Source organism: Castor canadensis, chromosome 1 (genome assembly GCF_047511655.1).
Source record: "Castor canadensis chromosome 1, mCasCan1.hap1v2, whole genome shotgun sequence".
Lineage (NCBI taxonomy): Eukaryota > Metazoa > Chordata > Mammalia > Rodentia > Castoridae > Castor > Castor canadensis.
In genome coordinates, this window is record NC_133386.1 from 145,108,330 (window position 1) to 145,130,842 (window position 22,513).

Sequence of the window (22,513 nt, forward strand, 5' to 3'; positions counted from 1 at the left end):
AAATCTAAACATAGAGCTTCCATATGATCCAGCAATCCCACCCCTGGGGATATATCCAAAGGAATGCAACACAGGTTACTCCAGAGACACCAGCACACCCAGGTTTATTGCAGCACTATTCACAATAGCCAATTTATGGAAACAGCTAAGATGCCACACACAGATGAATGGATTAAGAAAATGTGGTGTTTATACACAATGGAATTTTACTCAGCCACAAAGAAGAATGAAATGTTATCATTCACAAGTAAATGGATGGAACTGGAGAACATCATTCTGAGAGAGGTTAGCCAGACTCAGAAGACCAAAAATCTTATGTTCTCCCTCATATGCAGTCTTTAGATCTAGGGAAAATGCAGCAATGTTGTTGGACTTGGGTCACATGCTAAGGGGAGAGCACATATGGGAGGTATGGGGACAGGTAGGAAACCCAAAACATAAAGCGTTTGATGTCCCCACTGCAGAGGAACTAATACAATAACCTTAAAGTGACAGAGATCAATATGAGAAGAGAATCAGGAACTAGTGAAAAGATCAGGTAGAGATGAATCAACTTCAGTTGTAACACATTTGTGCATGGAAGCAATGCTAGGAATCTCTCTGTATAGCTATCCTTATCTCAACTAGCAAAAACACTTTGTCTTTATTATTGCTTATGTCTTCTCTTCAACAAAATTTGAGAAAAGGGCAGAATAGGTTCTGCCTGGAAGCGTGGAGGGGTGGGAGGGAGGAAGGATGCGGGGAAAGGGGGGAGAAATGGCCCAAACTATGTATGCATATGTGAATAAATGAATAAAAAACTTAAAAAATAAAGTAAATATTGGAAGTGGAAAAAAAAAGAAACTCTAGAACTAAATCACACCATAGATCAATGGACCTAGCTGATGTCTACAGAATATTTCATCCAACTTCTGCACAATATATATTCTGCTCAGAAGTCCATGGAACTTTCTCCCAAACTGATCATATCTTAGGGCACAAAGCAAGCCTCAGCAAATATAAGAAAACAGAAATAATCCCATGCATTCTATCTGATCACAATGCATTAAAATTAGAGCTCAACAACAAAACAACAGTAGAAAACATGCAAACATTTGGAAGCTGAACAACACATTACTCAATGACTAGTGGGTCATTGATGAAATAAAAGAGGAAATTAAAAGATTCCTGGAAGTTAATGAAAATGAAAACAACACCTACCAGAACCTATGGGACATAGCAAAGGTAGTCCTAAGAGGAAAGTTTACAGCCATGAGTGCATATATTAAAAGGATAGAAAGATCTCAAATACATGACCTAATGCTACATCTCAAACTCCTAGAAAAGCAAGAACAGCAAAGCCCAAAACAAATAGGAGAGAAATAATAAAAATAAGGGATGTAATTAATGAAATAGAAACAAACAATAAAATATATAATGAATCAACAAAACAAAAAGATGGTTCTTTGGAAAAATAAACAAGATTGACAGACCCCTGGCAAACCTGACTAAAATGAGGGGAGAAAAAAAACCAAATAACTAAAATCAGAAATGCAAAAGGGGAGATAACAACAAACACAATGGAAATCCAGGAAATCATCAGATACTACTTTGAGAACCTATATTCTAATAAATTTGAAAATCTTGAAGAAATGAATAAATTTCTAGATACTTATGACAATCCAAAATTGAACCAAGAGGATATTAATCACCTGAATAGATCTATAACACAAAATGAAATTCAAGCAGTAATAGAGTCTCCCAAAAAAGAAAGGTCCAGGACCCGATGGATTCTCTGCTGAGTTCTATCAAACATTTAAAGAAGAAATAATAATAACTCTCCTTAAACTTTTCCACAAAATAGAAAGGAAAGGAACACTGCCTAACTCATTTTATGAAACCAGTATCACACTCATCCCAAAACCAAAGACACTTCCAAAAAGGAGAACTATAGGCCAATCTCCTTAATGAACATCAGTGCAAAAATCCTCAATAAAATAATGGCAAAATGAATCCAACAACATATCAGAAAGATCATTCACCATGACCAAGTCAGCTTTATCCCAGGGATGCAGGGGTGGTTCAACATATGTAAATCTATAAATGTAATATACCACATTAATAGAAGCAAAGACAAAAATCACTTGATCATCTCAATAGATGCAGAAAATGCCTTCAACAAGATCCAACACCACTTCATGATAAAAGCTTGAAGAAAACTAGGAACAGAAGGAGTTTGCCTCAATATTGTAAATGCTGTATATGACAAACCTATAGCCAGCATCATACTTAATGGAGAAAAACTGAAACAATTTCCCCTAAAATCAGAAACATAACTAGGGTGCCCACTATTCCCACTCCTATTCAACAGTCCTGGAATCTTAGCCAGAGCAATTAGGCAAGAAGAAGAAATAAAAGGGATACAAATAGGTAAAGAAACAGTCAAAATATCCCTATTTGCAGATGACATGATCCTGTCTCTTAAAGACCAAAAAACTCTACCCAAACACTCCTAGACACCACAAACAGCTACAGAAAGGTGGCAGGATACAAAATCAACTTAAAAGATCATTACCTTTTCTATACGCCAACAATGAACAAGTTGAGAAAAATATATGGAAACAATTCTATTTACAATAGCCTCAAAAAAATCAAATACCTAGGAGTAAACTTAACAAAGGATGTGAATGACCTCTATAAGGAGAACTACAAACCCCTGAAGAAAGAGATCAAGGAAGACTACAGAAGGTGGAGAGATCTCCCGTGCTCTTGGATTGGTAGAATCAACAGAGTAAAAATGGCTATACTACCAAAAGCCATCTACATGTTTAATGCAATTACCATCAAAATCCCAATGACACTCATCACAGAGATTGAAAAATCTACCCCAAAGTTCATTTGGAAGCACAAGAGACCGCAAATAGCCAAGGCTATACTCAGCAAAAAGAGCAATGCTGGAGGTATCACAAAACCCAACTTCAAACTATATTACAAAGCAATAGCAATAAAAACAGCATGGTACTGGCCCAAAAATGGACATGAAGACCAGTGGAACAGAATAGAGGACCCAGATATGAATCCACAAGCTATGCCCACCTTATTCTTGACAAAGGTGCCAAAAACATATGATGGAGAAAAGACAGCCTCTTCAAAAAATGTTGCTTGGAAAAGTGGTTATCTGCCTCTAAAAAACTGAAACTGGTTTATCACCCTGTACTAGTGTCAACTCAAAATGGATGAAGGACTTAATATCAGACCTGAAATGCTGAAATTAGTACAGGAAAGAGCAGGGTATATTCTGGAAGCAATAGGTATAGGCAAGGACTTCCTCAATAGAACCCCAGCAGCTCAGCAACTAAAAAAAAGGATGGACAAATGGGACTACATAAAATTAAAAAGCTTCTGCACAACAAAAGAAATGGTCTCTAAACTGAAGAGACTACCCACAGAGTGGGAGAAAATATTGGCCAGCTACACATCAGACAAAGGACTGATAACCAGAATATACAGGGAACTCAAAAAACTAAACTTTCCCAAAGTCATGAACCATTAAAGAAATGGGCAACTGAACTAAACAGAACTTTCTCAAAAGAAGAAATTCAAATGGTAAAAAAGCCCATAAAAAATGCTCACTATCTCTTGCCATAAAGGAAATGCAAACCAAAACCACACTAAGATTCCACCTCACCCTGTTAGAGTAGCTATCATCAAAAACACCACCAACAACAGGTGTTGGCGAGGATGTGGCGGAAAAGGAACCCTCGGACACTGCTGGTGGGAATGCAAGCTAGTGCAACCACTCTGGAAAAAAATATGGAGGCTTCTTAAAAATCTAAACATAGATCTGCCATAGGATGCAGCAATCCTACTCCTAGGTATACCCAAAGGAATGCAACACAGATTACTCCAGAGGCACCTGCACACCCATGTTTATTACAGCACTATTCACACTAGCCAAGTTATGGAAACAGCCAAGATGCCCCACCACTGATGAATGGATTGAGAAATGTGGTGTTATGTCGATACTCCCCAAAGTAATCTACATGTTTAATGCAATTCCCATCAAAATTCCAATAACATTCATTAAAGAGATTGAAAAATCTACTGTGAAATTTATATGGAAACACAAGAGGCCACGAATAGCCAAGGCAATACTCAGTCAAAAGGACAATGCAGGAGGTATCACAATACCTGAGTTCAAACTATATTACAAAGCAATAACAATAAAAACAGCATGGTACTACACAAAAACAGACATGAAGACCAGTGGAACAGAAGAGAGGATCCAGATATGAAGCCACACAACTATGAGCAACTTATCTTTGACAAAGGAGCTAAAAATATACGATGGAGAAATAGCAGCCTCTTCAACAAAAACTGCTGGGAAAACTGGTTAGCAGTCTGCAAAAAACTGAAACTAGATCCATGTATATCACCCTATACCAAGATTAACTCAAAATGGATCAAGGACCTTAATATCAGACCCCAAACTCTTAAGTTGATACAAGAAAGAGTAGGAAATACTCTGGAGTTAGTAGGTATAGGTAAGAACTTTCTCAATGAAACCCCAGCAGCACAGCAACTAAGAGATAGCATAGATAAATGGGACCTCATAAAACTAAAAAGCTTCTGTTCATCAAAAGAAATGGTTTCTAAACTGAAGAGAACACCCACAGAGTGGGAGAAAATATTTGCCAATTATACATCAGACAAAGGACTGATAACCAGAATATACAGGGAACTTAAAAAACTAAATTCTCCCAAAACTAATGAACCAATAAAGAAATGGGCATGTGAACTAAACAGAACTTTCTCAAAAGAAGAAATTCAAATGGCCAGAAAACACATGAAAAAATGCTCACCATCTCTAGCAATAAAGGAAATGCAAATTAAAACCACACTAAGATTCCACCTCACCCCTGTTAGAATAGCCATCATCAGCAACACCAACAACAACAGGTGTTGGCGAGGATGCGGGGAAAAAGGAACCCTCTTACACTGTTGGTGGGAATGTAGACTAGTACAACCACTCTGGAAAAAAATTTGGAGGCTACTTAAAAAGCTGGACATCGATCTACCATTTGATCCAGCAATACCACTCTTGGGGATATACCCAAAAGACTGTTACTCCAGAGGCACCTGCACATCCATGTTTATTGCGGCACTATTCACAATAGCCAAGTTATGGAAACAGCCAAGATGCCCCAGCACTGACGAATGGATTAAGAAAATGTGGTATCTATACACAATGGAATTTTATGCAGCCATGAAGAAGAATGAAATGTTATCATTCGCTGGTAAATGGATGGAATTGGAGAACATCATTCTGAGTGAGGTTAGCCTGGCTCAAAAGACCAAAAATCGTATGTTCTCCCTCATATGTGGACATTAGATCAAGGGCAAACACAACAAGGGGATTGGACTATGAGCACATGATAAAAGCGAGAGCACACAAGGGAGGGGTGAGGATAGGTAAGACACCTAAAAAACTAGCTAGCATTTGTTGCCCTTAATGCAGAGAAACTAAAACAGATACCTTAAAGCAACTGAGGCCAATAGGAAAAGGGGACCAGGAACTAGAGAAAAGGTTAGATCAAAAAGAATTAACCTAGAAGGTAACACCCACGCACAGGAAATCAATGTGAGTCAATGCCCTGTATAACTATCCTTATCTCAACCAGCAAAACCCCTTGTTCCTTCCTATTATTGCTTATACTCTCTCTACAACAAAATTAGAGATAAGGGCAAAATAGTTTCTGCTGGGTATTGAGGGGGAGAGCGGGAGGGGGTGGAGTGGGTGGTAAGGGAGGGGGTGGGGGCAGGGGGGAGAAATGAACCAAGCCTTGTATGCACAGATGAATAATAAAAGAAAAATGAAAAAAAAAGTGCAGCATAAAGTGATAAAAAAAAAAAAGAAATGTGGTGTTTATACACAATGGAGTTTCATTCAGCCATGAAGAAGAATGAAATCTTATCATTCGTAAGTAAATGGATGGAACTGGAGAACATCATCCTGAGCAAGGTCAGCCAGGCTCAGAAGACCAAAAATCGTATGTTCTCCCTCATATGTGGACTTTAGATCTAGGGCAAATGCAGCAATGTTGTTGGACTTGGTCACTTGCTAAAGGGAGAGCACACACGGGAGGAATGGAGATAGGTAGGAAACCCAAAACTTGAAAGTATTTGATGTCCCCACTGCAAAGGAGCTAATATAGTAACCTTAAAATGACAGAGGTCAATATGGAAAGGTGATCAGGAACTAGTGAAAATATCAGCTAGAGATTAATCAATTCAGGTTGTATTACTCTTGTGCATGGAAGCAGTGTTAGAAATCTCTCTGTATAGCTATCCTTATCTCAACTAGCAAAACACTACGTCTTTCTTATTACTGCTTATTTCTTCTCTTCAACAAAATTTGAGAAAAGGGCAGAACAGGTTCTGCCTGGAAGCAAGGGGCGTAGGGGAGGAAGGGAGAGGGTGGGGACAAGGGGGAGTAATGACCCAAACAATGTATCCACATATGAATATATGAATAAAGAAAAAAATCTGTTTCAACATCATTGTCAAAAATGTTCAGGTATTCATTTGAGCCTCTGGATGAAGTCTTAATTATGTGAGGAAACTTTTATCCCAAGTAGGACTTTACCCTACTCCTTCAACTTCAATCTCTGCCCCAGAAAGAGTAGAATTTTGAGACTGTGAATCTTAATTTCCTTTCCTCATCTAAACCTAGAGTTAATAAACTCCCCAACTGATCATAGTTTTTATTAGTATTCTACACTTTGTTTAGACAATACTTAATGGATTCTTTTCCCTATGCATGAATACTTCTCCTGAGTCCAGGTCAAAAACATTCCGGAGCACCAGCCTGAGGAGAATCAAAAGTAAGGAGAAATGTAAAAGAAACTGGCATACAACTTTAATCTCTTTAGGGTACAAACTTTGGAGGGTTGATAGACCACTGAGTTCTGTCTCCTTACTCTCATAGCCTCACAACTGCAAGAAAAGTTGGAGCTAAAATAAAGACCTTCCTCCAACTGTGGGATTGCAGAATCTTTGTGAATTTTTGCATTCGTGGGAGTTGCCCAAAACTCACATCCAACAGAAAGTAAATCTATAATTTCACCTTAGGAAATCATTAGGGAAAAACACTTCGCTGCAGTAAGCAGCAGGGATGAAATAGTCCCGAGACTCAGGGTGGAATCCTCTAGAGTGGTCGACATAGGTTCCACCCAGAGCATCTCTGGAGGGGCAAAAGTGACACAGCTCAGAGCTTCTTTAGAGGAACCGACCCAGCCACAGCTGACTGGGGTGACTGGGACAAATTTGATAATGTGACAAAAGCACAACCCAAAGTCTACCAGCAATGTGAATCAAAACAAGCACAGCCTAAAGTGTCACTGGCATGACTGACAGTGACACAGGCCAAAGCTTCTCCGGAATGATTGCACAGACAAAGCTATAATTTAGGTCTCCCCTGGAGTTCAGACATAGCTTGAGGTTGCTCTACAGTGACTAACACAGACCCGGGCTTCTCTGGAATTCAGTCAGACATCACTCACAGGTGGTGAGTAAAGGATGAGAGGATGGGGCAGAGACTTGAAACCTCTTGTAAAGAGGATGTGCCTTCTTTGATAATTTTCTAAGAGACTGGAAAAGAGTTCCAGGGTCTCATGCATAGTACATGCAGTTTCATGGGGTGACAAATAAGGGAAACTGAGAAAGGAAAGAAAGCAAAAATAATTTATGTACTATGTTTTAGAATGCTCAACATATTTGCATGTATGCATTTTCATAATCACCATATCAGGTAGGTATGGCATTTATTATACTTATAATTTTACAGTTGAAAAAACCATAACTCAGAAAACATTATTTCAGTAGTTAAGTGTATCACAGCTAAAAATAATAACAACCAGAACCTTAACTCTGAAATTATGGCACCAAAGTCCTTGCCATCGTTACTGTGTAATCTCAAACTATCATTTATGTGGTAGTTTCACAAAGTTCTCTTAAGTATGTTGTCTATTTCTTCCTTATTAAAACAAAGTACAGAATCTCAAGATGTTAGCCCTAAAAAGAAATACTGCGGACAGAGATATGAAGCTGGCCAGGCAACCTCAACTAAGTTTTCCCTCAGATTTCCCTTTCTGCTAGGTTTCTCTCTCTCTCTCTCTCTCTCTGATGGCTCCAGTCACAACCACAATTAACAAAATCTCTGTACTGTGGAAGACCTGAAGGAAAACAGTACAGATTATAGTACACTGATAGCATTCTTACAACCATAACTACACTCATGCAGTTATGGGAAGGTCAGTTCTTCAAAAGCTTCCCATCAACTTCCCTTCTATCATCCCTTCCCTACCTAGTAGGGAAAAACAAAGAAAATTAAAAACAAAGAGAAAGATGAAAGTTATACAAAGAAAGGGAAGAATAGTTCAAAAGAAAGAAATATAAAAAGGTATGTTAAAATGAGATGAAGACAAATGTAGGAAGACAACAGATACAAGAGCTAGTTTTCACATATGTTTCTTGCAGCCCTAAGGCCTTAAGAAAATACATGAGGGTGCTATTTCAAGGGAACAGGAGAAAAGTGAAAGTCAAACAAGTGGAGCTCTGACCTCTGTCCCTCCCTTTAAGTCCAAATCATCATTACCTTTAAGTATCACCATTCCCTTTAAAATGAGACTTGAAAAGAAAGATGAGGGGCACCCCTACTTTGAAAGTCAAAGAACTATTACAGATATAAGTTCCCTCAGCTTTATTAATTGATCATGCAGTGATATTCTTTGATAGCTTCTGGATTTTTGGCCTGAGAACCTTTTACTTCCTAGCTTCTGTTACATGTTGGCCAATGTCTAACTAGAGTCACCCTGTTGTGTGTCCTTAGGAAATTCTCAAACTATGCTGTGTTCACAAAGTTCCTCTGGTTTCAACTGTCATAGGTCTTGGCTATACTTTATTGAATTGTTTTATATTTATCCAACAGTAATTTATCAGAAGGTTTGGTATAGTCTTAATGAAGCTATAGAAACAGCAAATAATTATGATAATATGAATTAAAATTTGTAATTTTTTATAATCTTATATTTGTTTCCATTTTTCTTACCTGAAAATAATTTAAAACACTGTTATAGGACTTTTTTTAGAGACACTGAGAATTTCATGACAAAGAACCTTATATATTTGTCAAGATAAATATTAGTAAGTTAGATCAATTAAGTCATGTCATTAAAATAAATTTTAATTAATAATTCTACAAACATTTCTTGTTAGTGAGTAGGTATGAGACAACATTGTATGGACGCAATGATGGATGTGATTTATGTTTCTAGCTCTGCAGGAGAGGACACATTTGTAAATATATATATATATATATATATGTGTGTATATATACGTGTATATATATATGTGTATATATATGTGTGTATGTATACATATACATACATATATATGTGTATATATATGTGCACATATATACACATATATATATATACATGATACAAAACGATTGTTATAATAAGGGTATTTTTAAATGCTATGGTGACCACAGGGTGAGAGTCCTTGATAATACCCATTTGGAAAACACGATGACCAAAAATGACTCTACAAGGGAGTTGACATTAGATCTCAGGTTAAAAAATGAGTACTGATATGGCTTATCTACTTTTCATAAATGAATTTGATGAACTCTTTTATGAGATCTCTGTTGCCACACTAAAGAAATTTTCTAGATGATAGTACATATAATTGCATTTTCTTATACCCAACATGTGTCAAAAATGATTTAAAGAAGAGTAGATGGTTTTGCCCATAAATTGTTGGTCAAAAAATTGATGCCAATCCATTGGAGATATGGCTTAAGTGATATTCCTCAGAGTCTTAGCTCTGTCCTACAAATATTTCTATTCAGTTTTTGAGGGAAGTAGACATCCATAACATGCTGACTGATACAAGGCTATTATGGTAGAGTAAAGCTTTAAATACATGTTCTCAAAACACAGCAAAAAATTAAATCAAATGAATAAATCTTGGGAAACAAAATCTCACAGAGCACCTATTTAAAAAGACATTCTGTGGTCTGATATGAGTGTAGGTTCAACCAGAGACCCAATAGGGTCATCAAACTACTGTAAAAATAATAAATGTTTTAACTACAGTAAATACTAAGCACTTAGAATTAAGTACTCTGCTAGGTACAGAAGATGCAACCAAGTTGATTTGTCTTCATTTTAACAATTAACATGTACAATCATGCACATAAGCAATTATTAAAATGCTCTAGTGGAGGTTTGCACAAAGTTTTGTGGGAAGTAAAAGAAATAATTCCTTGATTCTGCCAAGGAAGGTAAGGGAAAATTCACAAAGAAAGTAAGGTTGCACTGGAGATTTATAAGATGAGCAGAATTTTTCCAGTAGTTGTGGGGAAAGGTTTCCAAAAGAAGAGACCAGCATGCACAAAAGGGGCAAGAGAACATATTGAGCAAGGAACAGAAACCATTTTGGTGTGATTGGAGTATCATCAGCCTGGTAAGGTATTTGAATCTGGAAAACTAAGCAGAGATTAGAGAAAAAGGACTTTAGTCAAGGGTTTGTACTTCATCTCTGGGGTAGTAAAGAGTGGTTGAAAGACACTAAGCAGGTAAGTGATTTAATCAGAGTTGCTGTCAAGTCTCTTCAAATTTGAAGAGAATGAAGTAGAAGCAGTTTCTTATGGTACTCCAGGCCAGTCAGAGAAAATAAAAGCTGGAACCTTAAAAACGGGAAAAGATGACAGAGGTGATAATTAAGCAGTGTTTAAGAAAAATAATCAAGTTTGAGGGATAGATTAAGGATTATATCCCAATTCCTGGTTTATACTTCTAGATGATGCTATTTACTGAAACAGGGTAGATAGAAAGAGGAGATTTAGGGTGGAAGAAGATAATGTGTACAATTTGTATCTCTTATCATTCTTTAAAATCTGCATTAGTATATATTCTTTTGTGTTTATAGCTAAATTTCTTATGAGTGGGCTTGCTGTACATACCTTCTATGTATATAGATGTATATTTCCCACATTTTCTTCATTACTCATTAATTCAGTCCATAACAACTTACTGGGCATTTACCTTTCTAGACATTGGAATAAAATTTTGGATGACACAATTTCTACTCTCAAAGAATATGCCATCTAAAATATGAGATGCATATAAACTACTGATTAGTTCAAAATAAGGACTGTGGAAATGGTAGTCCAGTCTTCAATATTGCTAACATATTGGAATTTTCTGCCTACCTTTAGATATTGTCTTGCTCTGTTTTTGAGCTATCATTCTAGGCTGGACATTCTGGATTGTCCTCAGACAATGACTCAGACTCATTCCTGTTCTGAAAAAGTGGGTGAAAGTGTCAGCTAGTAATTAAATCCATGATGTGGAGTCAGACCACCCAGGATGTGCATCCTAATCCCTACACTTGCTGGCTGCTTGCTCTTGGAAAATTACTCAATTCCTTTGGCATAAAAATGGGTCTAGTGCCTAAATCTTCAAGTTGTGAAAATTAAATAATACATGTAAACCCTTAGATTAGTATGCATGCTTATTTAATGCTTCATAAATGTTCATTCTCTTCATAAAAATAGATGAGGCATCAATGAAGCATTCATAGAAGTGATGCCCTTGTTGAGTTTATTTTTTTTTTTATTTTTTTTTTCATTTTTCTTTTATTATTCATATGTGCATACAAGGCTTGGTTCATTTCTTCCCCCTGCCCCCACCCCCTCCCTTACCACCCACTCCACCCCCTCCCGCTCCCCCCCCAATACCCAGCAGAAACTATTTTGCCCTTATCTCTAATTTTGTGGTAGAGAGAGTATAAGCAATAATAGGAAGGAACAAGGGGTTTTGCTGGTTGAGATAAGGATAGCTATACAGGGCATTGACTCACATTGATTTCCTGTGCGTGGGTGTTACCTTCTAGGTTAATTCTTTTTGATCTAACCTTTTCTCTAGTTCCTGGTCCCCTTTTCCTATTGGCCTCAGTTGCTTTAAGGTATCTGCTTTAGTTTCTCTGCGTTAAGGGCAACAAATGCTAGCTAGTTTTTTAGGTGTCTTACCTATCCTCACCCCTCCCTTGTGTGCTCTCGCTTTTATCATGTGCTCATAGTCCAATCCCCTTGTTGTGTTTGCCCTTGATCTAATGTCCACATATGAGGGAGAACATATGATTTTTGGTCTTTTGAGCCAGGCTAACCTCACTCAGAATGATGTTCTCCAATTCCATCCATTTACCAGTGAATGATAGCATTTCGTTCTTCTTCATGGCTGCATAAAATTCCATTGTGTATAGATACCACATTTTCTTAATCCATTCGTCAGTGCTGGGGCATCTTGGCTGTTTCCATAACTTGGCTATTGTGAATAGTGCCGCAATAAACATGGATGTGCAGGTGCCTCTGGAGTAACAGTCATTTGGGTATATCCCCAAGAGTGGTATTGCTGGATCAAATGGTAGATCGATGTCCAGCTTTTTAAGTAGCCACCAAATTTTTTTCCAGAGTGGTTGTACTAGTCTACATTCCCACCAACAGTGTAAGAGGGTTCCTTTTTCCCCCACATCCTCGCCAACACCTGTTGGTGGTGGTGTTGCTGATGATGGCTATTCTAACAGGGGTGAGGTGGAATCTTAGCGTGGTTTTAATTTGCATTTCCCTTATTGCTAGAGATGGTGAGCATTTTTTCATGTGTTTTCTGACCATTTGAATTTCTTCTTTTGAGAAAGTTCTGTTTAGTTCACTTGCCCATTTCTTTATTAGTTCATTAGTTTTGGAAGAATTTAGTTTTTTAAGTTCCCTGTATATTCTGGTTATCAGTCCTTTGTCTGATGTATAGTTGGCTAATATTTTCTCCCACTCTGTGGGTGTTCTCTTCAGTTTAGAGACCATTTCTTTTGATGAACAGAAGCTTTTTAGTTTTATGAGGTCCCATTTATCTATGCTATCTCTTAGTTGCTGTGCTGCTGAGGTTTCATTGAGAAAGTTCTTACCTATACCTACTAACTCCAGAGTATTTCCTACTCTTTCTTGTATCAACTTAAGAGTTTGTGGTCTGATATTAAGATCCTTGATCCATTTTGAGTTAATCTTGGTATAGGGTGATATACATGGATCTAGTTTCAGTTTTTTGCAGACTGCTAACCAGTTTTCCCAGCAGTTTTTGTTGAAGAGGCTGCTATTTAGCTCCTTTGTCAAAGATAAGTTGGTTATAGTTGTGTGGCTTCATATCTGGGTCCTCTATTCTGTTCCACTGGTCTTCATGTCTGTTTTTGTGTCAGTACCATGCTGTTTTTATTGTTATTGCTTTGTAATATAGTTTGAAGTCAGGTATTGTGATACCTCCTGCATTGTTCTTTTGACTGAGTATTGCCTTGGCTATTCATGGCCTCTTGTGTTTCCATGTAAATTTCACACTAGATTTTTCAATCTCTTTAATGAATGTCATTGGAATTTTGATGGGAATTGCATTAAACATGTAGATTACTTTTGGGAGTATCGACATTTTTACTATGTTGATTCTACCAATCCATGAGCATGGGAGATCTCTCCACTTTCTATAGTCTTCCGCAATCTCTTTCTTCAGAAGTGTATAGTTTTCCTTGTAGAGGTCTTTCACATCTATTGTTAGGTTTACACCTAGGTATTTGATTTTTTTGAGGCTATTGTAAATGGAATTGTTTTCATACATTCTTTTTCCGTTTGCTCATTGTTAGTGTATAGAAATGCTAATGATTTTTCTATGTTGATTTTATATCCTGCTACCTTGCTATAGCTATTGATGATGTCTAGAAGCTTCTGAGTAGAGTTTTTTGGGTCTTTAAGGTATACAGTGCTTCTATGGTTTCCTTTATTTCTTCTTTTGCTTTTTCAAATTCTCTATTTTTATTGTCTTGGAATTTCTTGAGTGTCTCCTGTACATTTTGGTTGACCCTATCCAGTATCATCTCTATAAAATTCTCATTGAGTACTTGTAGTATGTCTTCTTTTAAGTTATTCTTGTGGGCTTCATTCTCGTTGAGTTTTTAAAAATGAATAGAAATCAGCAAAAAGTCAAAATAATATTCAATCACTTATTTTGTTCTTTCCCTCCCTCCTTTTTTCACCTCCTGACTACTTCAGGCCTTGCACCTGCTCAATTTAACTTAAATATCATCTCAGTGAGATATTCCCTATCATTCTCTATACCCCAAATGCCTAACTCCTCTACTACTTTATTCTTCATTGTGCTTATCACCATCTACCATTCTATTCTTTCTACTAACATAATTTGTTTATAATCTGTTTTCCTTTTGAGAGATGTCTTCTATAAGGAAAGAGATTTTTTTTATTTACTGGTTATGACCTTCGATATCTAGAATGGTGCCAGGCACACAGAAGATATCAATATTTATTGAATAATTATTCTTTTGCCACAGAGATTGAATAGCAGGGACTATAGTCCCTGGGTTCAATAAGAAGTCATTTTTTAGGGATGGAGGAATAGTTCAAGCAGTAGAGTGCCTGCCTGGCAAGTGAGACCCTGAGTTCCTCCAAAAAAAAGTAGATTTTAGAAAGTAGATTTAGCATTATATTATCATCATAATAATGGTTAACATTTTACTGAGCATTCATAATGTACAAAGCAGCATAATAACTGCTTTAGAGTTATTAATTCATTTAAGCTTATCATTATCACAGAGAATTTCAGGGTCCCAATTTTGAAACTTAGTTATTGATGCAATGATGAAATTCTCTGCTTCTTTTCATAGGATTTTTATCTCATGAGTCACACATGCATATTTGAGTAGGACTTCACTCAATATGTGAGCCTCAGATTTCTTGAGACTTGTGACACAAGTTAACCAAGAGAAGCTGATGGAAAGGTTTGTACTGAATACATATAGATTCTGCTCAAGGTTCTGATGCTATCTCTAGTCTGTGTTCCCTTTGATCACACACAGCCACAGAGTGAATATTTATCCCTAAAATGAATATAAACCTGCTACTATGTTGAATGTCTTCCTGTCTAGACTGTCATTTTCTGAATGTAGGAAAGGAGTTTCCTATAATATGGTGAAATCTCCACAAATATGGGCTTCTTGAGATTGGGACCTACTCACGTCTCCTCCTCAGGTATCACCTGATAAATGTTTATTTACTTTCTTAGATTTTCTTCCTCCCATCCTTTTGTTTTGTAGAATGCCCCTGCCAGACCTTACCACCCTTCATTATACATAAAGACCCATCTCTTCAGAGACATTTGGCCTGGCTTTCTTTGCACCTCTGACTATTTTTTTATTCATTTATTCACATGTGCATACATTTCTCCCTTTGCCCTGGCCCACACCCTCTCACCCTCTGCCCTCTCCCTTCCAGGCAGAACCTGTTCTGTGCTTTTCTCCAGTTACATTGAAGAGTAGAAATAAGCAATAATAAGAAAGACATAGCATTTTTTGCTAGTTGAGATAAGGATAGCTATACAGAGAGATTCCTAGCATTGCTTTCATGTACAAATGTGTTACAACTCAGGTTGATTCATCTCTAACTGATCTGTGCACTAGCACCACCGACTATTGAAGAGAGATAGAATAGGAGCACAAAGTGAATCTGTGCCTTTGGGAATCTTCTATAGAACACAGAAAAATCTGGATATGTGTACATTCATATAGAACATCTCAGTTTCATCTGGAAAAAACAGAATTCTTCCAAAAATACATGAACACAATGGTCGAAAATCTTTTTTACATTTTGGAGATGCCAGGTGATTGATCTTCAATAACTGTATGAAGAAAAGTGGAGAGTGGGGCCAAAGGAGGTTCCCTTTCTTAGAGTGTAACAGACCTATAAAGAACATTAGAGTCTTCTCCCACCTTCCTTGAATTTGAAAGCCCAATGAAATCTTGGGCAGAAGAATTATGTGGGGAAACTGGACAATTGTCAGTGAATTTATTCTTGTTAGTTTCTCAGCCTTGCCCTCTGACCTACAAGCCCTACTATTTCTCCTGTTTCTGACCATTTACCTGGTTACACTAATGGGCAATGTCCTCATCATCTTGGTCACGACAGCTGACTCTGCACTGCGAAGTCCTATGTACTTCTTCCTCAGAAACTTATCCTTCCTGGAGATAGGTTTCAACTTGGTCATTGTGCCCAAGATGCTGGGAACCCTGATCATCCAAGAGACAACTATCTCCTTCCTTGGATGTGCCACTCAGATGTATTTTTTCTTCTTCTTTGGAGCTGCTGAATGCTGCCTCTTGGCCACAATGGCATATGACCGCTTCGTGGCCATCTGTAATCCCTTACGCTACCCAGTAATCATGAGCCGCAGGTCCTGTGCCCAACTAGCAGCTGCCTCTTGGTTCTCAGGATTCCCAGTGGCCACTGTACAAACTACATGGATTTTCAGCTTCCCTTTCTGTGGCCCCAACAGGGTGAACCACTTCTTCTGTGACAGCCCTCCTGTCATTGCCTTGGTCTGTGCCGATACCTCTTTGTTTGAATTGGAGGCTCTGACAGCCACTGTGTTATTCATCCTCTTCCCTTTCTTGCTGATCCTGGGGTCCTACATCCGTATCCTCTCCACCATCTTCAGGATGCCCTCAGCTGAGGGGAAGCACAAGGCCTTCTCCACCTGCTCCTCCCACCTCCTGGTTGTCTCCCTCTTCTACAGTACTGCCATCCTCACCTACTTCCGACCCCGCTCTAGCACCTCTCCTGAGAGCAAAAAGCTGCTGTCACTCTCCTACACAGTTGTGACTCCCATGTTGAATCCCATCATCTACAGCCTAAGGAATAACGAAGTAAAAGCTGCACTGAGACGTGTCATCCACAGAACTCGGGGCCCTCAGAAACTATGACAGACTCATGTGGAAACTGAAGGGGGAAAATATAAAGGACAAAGGGAAGAAAACTGAATTTCTCAAATGGGTTGAAATTTTCACTACAATCCACCATTTTTTTGTTTTAATCAAGAATTTCTTCACCTATTTCATTTTACAGTGTACTGATTTACTTTCTTTTATCTGTCTAAATACCATAGCTACATAAATGTAGTTTGTCTTTATGCATAAAATAATTCAAATAATTATACTGATGATAATAAATAAGATGGTACTTTTATTCTTTCACTCATTGTTTTCAACAAATTTTGATTTTGCACTCAAAAGTTCAATAAATTTTTATGCAGAACTCTGTATCTATCAGGTTGGTTAGGCCCTGAAGACACAGTCACAAGCAAAAGAGATATATTTCTTCACTTATAGAGGAAAGGCAACATACACATTTATAGGACTAGTCTGTGTATCATGTGAAGACTTTTCCACACTGACAAAACTCAAATTATCCATGTGAAATATGTGTGATAGAAAGAGTGTAAAGAACCTCCAAGTCAAGCACAAGTGGAGATATTATGAGAATCTGCCATAAGTAATCGAAATATTCTTTTCTGTAATTTTATTTTGATTGAATGGAATCAATCATCCATTCAAGTTTGTATATCATTCAGACAACATAGAAGACTCTCTTTATGATTTTTCCCAGTGAACATATACACTGGACTCAGCAATGAGCAGCCTTGAAGTATAGGCAGCATAACTAATTCATTAGTAATTACAAGTTAAAATAACATTTCCTGCACAGGGATGTCCTCTCTACCAATTCTATGAACAATTCTATTTCTTTGTGCAATAGAGGAACTAGGACCAGTTTTACTTCCTACATGAGGTGTCCTTCAGCTTTCTTGTAGCAAGGGCTCCCAAAAAAGAAACTTAGAAGCAGTAAAACCAGCCATTTATTACAGTACATAATGTGTTATATTAAATATACACAATTATATATATATACATATACACACACACAGTTTATGTCATGCAGTAATTTAACAACAGGTGTATCAAAACAAATATTACTAATGCACAAAACATGCATATATTGGTATTTAAAAAGGCAATTTTGCACAATACTGTTCACCCAAAAAAATTTTTCTGAAGTCCTTCCAGATTGGGTCAGTTGTCCAATCTGGTCTGAATTGCACTAATGTCCAGGTCAAGGCTTAGGTGGACAGTACTCAGTGAACAATTCTGGGCTTGGAGTCATGCTCAAAGACTATTTCACTAAGAGTGAATTTCTCTGTACCCGAAGATCAAAATTGTACACCAAAGGCAAGTCTTCTGAGATGCAAATGGTTGAACTGTCTACAAATTAGGGGCTGTGACAAGGGAGGGGTGAGGATAGGTAAGACACCTAAAAAATTAACTAGCATTTGTGGCCCTCAACGCAGAGAAACTAAAGCAGATACCTTAAAAGCAACTGAGGCCAATAGGAAAAGGGGAACGGGTACTAGAGAAAAGGTTAGTTCAAGAAGAATTAACCTAGAAGGTAACACCCACGCACAGGAAATCAATGTGAGTCAATGCCCTGTATAGCTATCCTTATCTCAACCAGCAAAAACCCTTGTTCCTTCCTACTATTGCTTATACTCTCTCTACAACAAAATTAGAAATAAGGGCAAAATAGTTTCTGCTGGGTATTGGGGGGGAGAGGGAGGGGGCGGAGTGGGTGGTAAGGGAGGGGGTGGGGGCAGGGGGGAGAAATGAACCAAGCCTTGTATGCACATATGAATAATAAAAGAAAAAGGAAAAAAAGATTAGGGGCTGTGAGAAAGGCATCAAAATTCTGGATAGATTGCCCAAGAAGGTGTTACTGTAACCAGGACCTAGGTACCAAGTGTGGCAAATGTTTTTGTGAATCAGCATTTGAAGATATTACCAGCTTCCCTATCCTGACTGAAATCTCTGGATTTAGGGTCTAGCATAGAAATTGAATCCTGGAAACAGAACAATTCCGAAAAAAAACAGAATGCAGAAACATCTGAGAAAGGAAGACTGTAGTATAAAGGATTATAGAAGACAATGACTGCCTCTCATAACCTATTTCACACAATTGTATGTAATCTCCTGCAACAGGAAAGCCCTTGCAGAGGGCTAAAGAATGAACGAGCCTTTTGTAAATGCCACAGTGTACTCCCACCCAGCACAACAATAATAAAAAATAGATTACATCTTAATTAAAAAATAGATTACATCTTAATTAAAAAATATTTTTAATAAAAATTAAAAATAGCAAATATATGTCCTAAAATTCCATCCACCAGACCTTGGGATCAAATGTCTCATCCCAGTGAAATTTGAACATCAAAACCTGTACCTTGCCAGATGATCACAAAATATAAAATAAAAAGCAGCCGATACCACAAAACTCATTCACTGTCGCCACTTTTAAAATCTCAGTATTTACTTGTAACTAGAAAAACATCCTTCACTTTCCATTAAAGTCACTAGTGTCCACACATGATGAAGAAGAGACATAATATACCATGGTTTTACCTTAATAAAAGCACTCCGTGAGCCATAAAGGAAATGCAAATCAAAAACACACTAAGATTCCACATCACTCCTATTAGAATAGCTATCATCAAAAACACCACCAACAACAAATGTTGGCGAAAAGGAACCCTCATACACTGCTGGAGGGAATGTAAGCTAGTACAACCACTTTGTGAAATAATATGGAGGCTTCTTCAGCAGCTCAGCAGCTAACAGATAGCATAGATAAATGGGACTTCATAAAACTAAAAAGCTTCTGCTCAACAAAAGAAATGGTCTCTAAACTGAAAAGACCACCCACAGAGTGGGAGAAAATATTTGCCAGCTACACATCAGACAAAGGACTGACAACCAGAATATATAGGGAACTCAAAAAACTAAATTCTCCTAAAATTAATTAACCAATAAAGAAATGGGCAACTGAACTAAACAGAACCTTCTCAAAAGAAGAAATTCAAATGGCAAAAAAACACATGAAAAAATGCTCACCATCCATAGCAATAAAGGAAATGCAAATTAAAACCACACTAAGATTCCACCTCACCTCTGTTAGAATAGCCATCAATATCAACACCACTAACAACAGGTGTTGGCGAGGATGCAGAGAGGGGGAAAAAGGAACCCTCTTACACTGCTGATGGGAATGTAAACTAGTACAACCACTCTGGAAAAAATTTGGAGGCTACTTAAAAATCTAAACATAGATCTACCATATGATCCAGCAATACCACTCTTGGGGATATACCCAAAAGAATGTGACACAGGTTACTCCAAAATCATCTGTACAGCCATGTTTATTGCAGCACTATTCACAATAGCCAAGTTATGAAAACAGCCAAGATGCCCCAGCACTGACAAATGGATTAAGAAAATGTGGTATTTATGCACACTGGAATTTTATGCAGCCATGAAGAAGAATGAAATGTTATCATTCACAGATAAATGGATGGAACTGGAGAAAATTATTCTGAGTGAGGTTAGCCTAGCCCAAAAGACTAAAAATCGTATGTTCTCCCTCATATGTGAACATTAGATCAAGGGCAAACATAATAAGGGGATTAAACTTTGATCACATGAAAAGCTAGAGCACACAAGGGAGGTATGAGGATAAGTAAGACACCCAAAAAATTAGATAGTATTTGTTGCCCTCAACACAGAGAAACTAATGCAGATACCTTAAAAGAAAGTGAGGCCAATAGGAGAAAGGGACTAGGAACTAGAGAAAAGGTTAGTTTGAGAAGAATTAACTTAGAAGGTAACACACATGTACAGGAAAGCAATGTGAGTCAACTCCCTATATAGCTATCCTTATCTCAACTAGCAAAAACCCTTATTCCTTCCTATTATTGCTTATACTCTCTCTTCAACAAAATTAGAGATAAGGGCAAAATAGTTTCTGCCTGGTAGCGAGGGGTAAAAGGGGGTGAGGGAGGGAGGGGGCTAAGGGGGGAAAGGGGGTAGAAATGACCCAAACGTTGTATGCACATATGAAAAAAATTTTTTTTTAAATATGGAGTCTTCTTAAAAAACTAAACACCAATCTGCCAAAGATCCAGCAATACCACTCTTACAGATATACCCAAAGGAATGTGACTCAGATTACTCTGAAGGCACCTGCACACCTATGTTTATTGCAGCACTATTCACAATAGCCAAGTTATGGAAACAGCCAAGATGCCCCACCACTGACAAATGGATTAAGCAAATGTGGTATTTATACACAGTGGAATTTTACTCAGCCACAAAGAATGAAATTTTGCCATTTGCAATTAAATGGATGGAACTGAAGAACATCATCTTAAGCAAAGTTAGCCAGGCTCAGAAGGCCAAAAATTGCATGTGCTCCCTCATATGCAGATTATATACCTAAAACAATTGCAATAATATTATTAGACATGGATCACACTCAAAGGGGAGAGTGCATACAGAAGGAATAAGGAAAGGGAAGGAAACTTAAAACTTGAAAGTGTTTGATGTGCCCACTGTAGAGGAGCTAATAAAGTAATCTTGAACTGACAGAGGCCACTATGGGAAGGTAACCAGGAAGTAGTGAAGAGGTCTGGTAGAGATGAACCAATTCAGGTTGTAATACACTTGTTCATGGAAGCAATGCTCGGTATCTCTCTGGCAAAAATGCTGTGTCTTTCTTATTATTGCTTATGTTTTCTCTTCAAAAAAATTGAAGAAGAGGGCAGAACAGGTCTGCCTAGAAGAAAAGGGCATGAGGGGGAAACCGAGGGGACCAGGGGGAAGAGATGACCCAAACAATGTATACACATAAGAAATAAATGAATATAAAATAAAAGTAAATAAATAAATACAAGCATTCCATGAAAGTATTACACAAAAATTAAGGCATAATCTTTTTTTTTTTTCCGTGAAACTGGGAGGTGAGAAGTGGGTGAGAGGAGACATTTTCTACTCCTACCAATAATGTTAAAAGTATCAGTTTCAAAGAGCCACACTGAAAGTGGAGGGTTTACTTCTTGAGGTTCTGTAAAGCCTAACTTTTAAAACGTTTTTGTGGCATTGCTGTAAAGGTCTGAAGTCTTAATGGTTTGAATTGATACAGAGTCTAGACAAATAAACTAAATTAAGTCCCCATTTTCTTCACAGTGTCTGGTGCTGCTGATGTCACCTAGGAACTCTGATTCATTGTTGCTGCAGCAGTTGGTGGGAATTGCTCTGCCTGTCCTCAGTAATGTCCACCACGGTGGAGAGGGAAAAGTAGGGAATTGCAGGCCACATGGGTGTGGAGCAGAGCCAAGGGCATGGGTACATGCCCACGTGCTGGCTGCTACCCTCAGGCTTACTCGGGGACTCTTGGTAGGAAATGCAGGCCAGGACTTGCACCACCGGTAAGCAGTTAGTTTGTGTATAGATTTAGTCACCAAGGCCTCCTGTCCATAGTCGTGTGCCTTAGTTCTAGACCTGTGGCCACTCCACCAAGAAAACTGCAAGGAACACCCATTTTTCTTCTCTTTGACAGAGGCTCTCTTGAGTTTCTGGTTTGTAATCACATCACTGGGAAAGCTACACTTCCTGCTCCCTCTTGTTCCTTGCTGGGGTTTTCTCCACGATGGTGGGCAAACTATTTTCCACTTCCCCCAAGGGCCTGGCCCCGGTGCTTCAA

At 38.0% G+C, this 22,513-nt stretch overlaps 1 protein-coding gene across 1 annotated transcript; it reads left to right on the top strand.

The window, feature by feature from the left end:
• Positions 1-13,297: 13,297 nt before the first annotated feature.
• Positions 13,298-16,854, top strand: Or10a4 (olfactory receptor family 10 subfamily A member 4). The gene is made up of 2 exons (XM_020154101.2): positions 13,298-13,317; positions 15,906-16,854. Exons 1-2 carry the CDS (start codon positions 13,298-13,300, stop codon positions 16,852-16,854), a joined length of 969 nt encoding a protein of 322 aa, XP_020009690.2.
• Positions 16,855-22,513: the final 5,659 nt, after the last annotated feature.

Bases quoted from the DNA above. Each gene is read 5' to 3' on its own strand.
- Or10a4 (XM_020154101.2), top strand. From the start codon at position 13,298: ATGCTGTTTTTATTGTTATT. The intron at 13,318-15,905 runs GCTTTGTAATAT...CTTGGGCAGAAG, and splicing joins ATGCTGTTTTTATTGTTATT to AATTATGTGGGGAAACTGGA.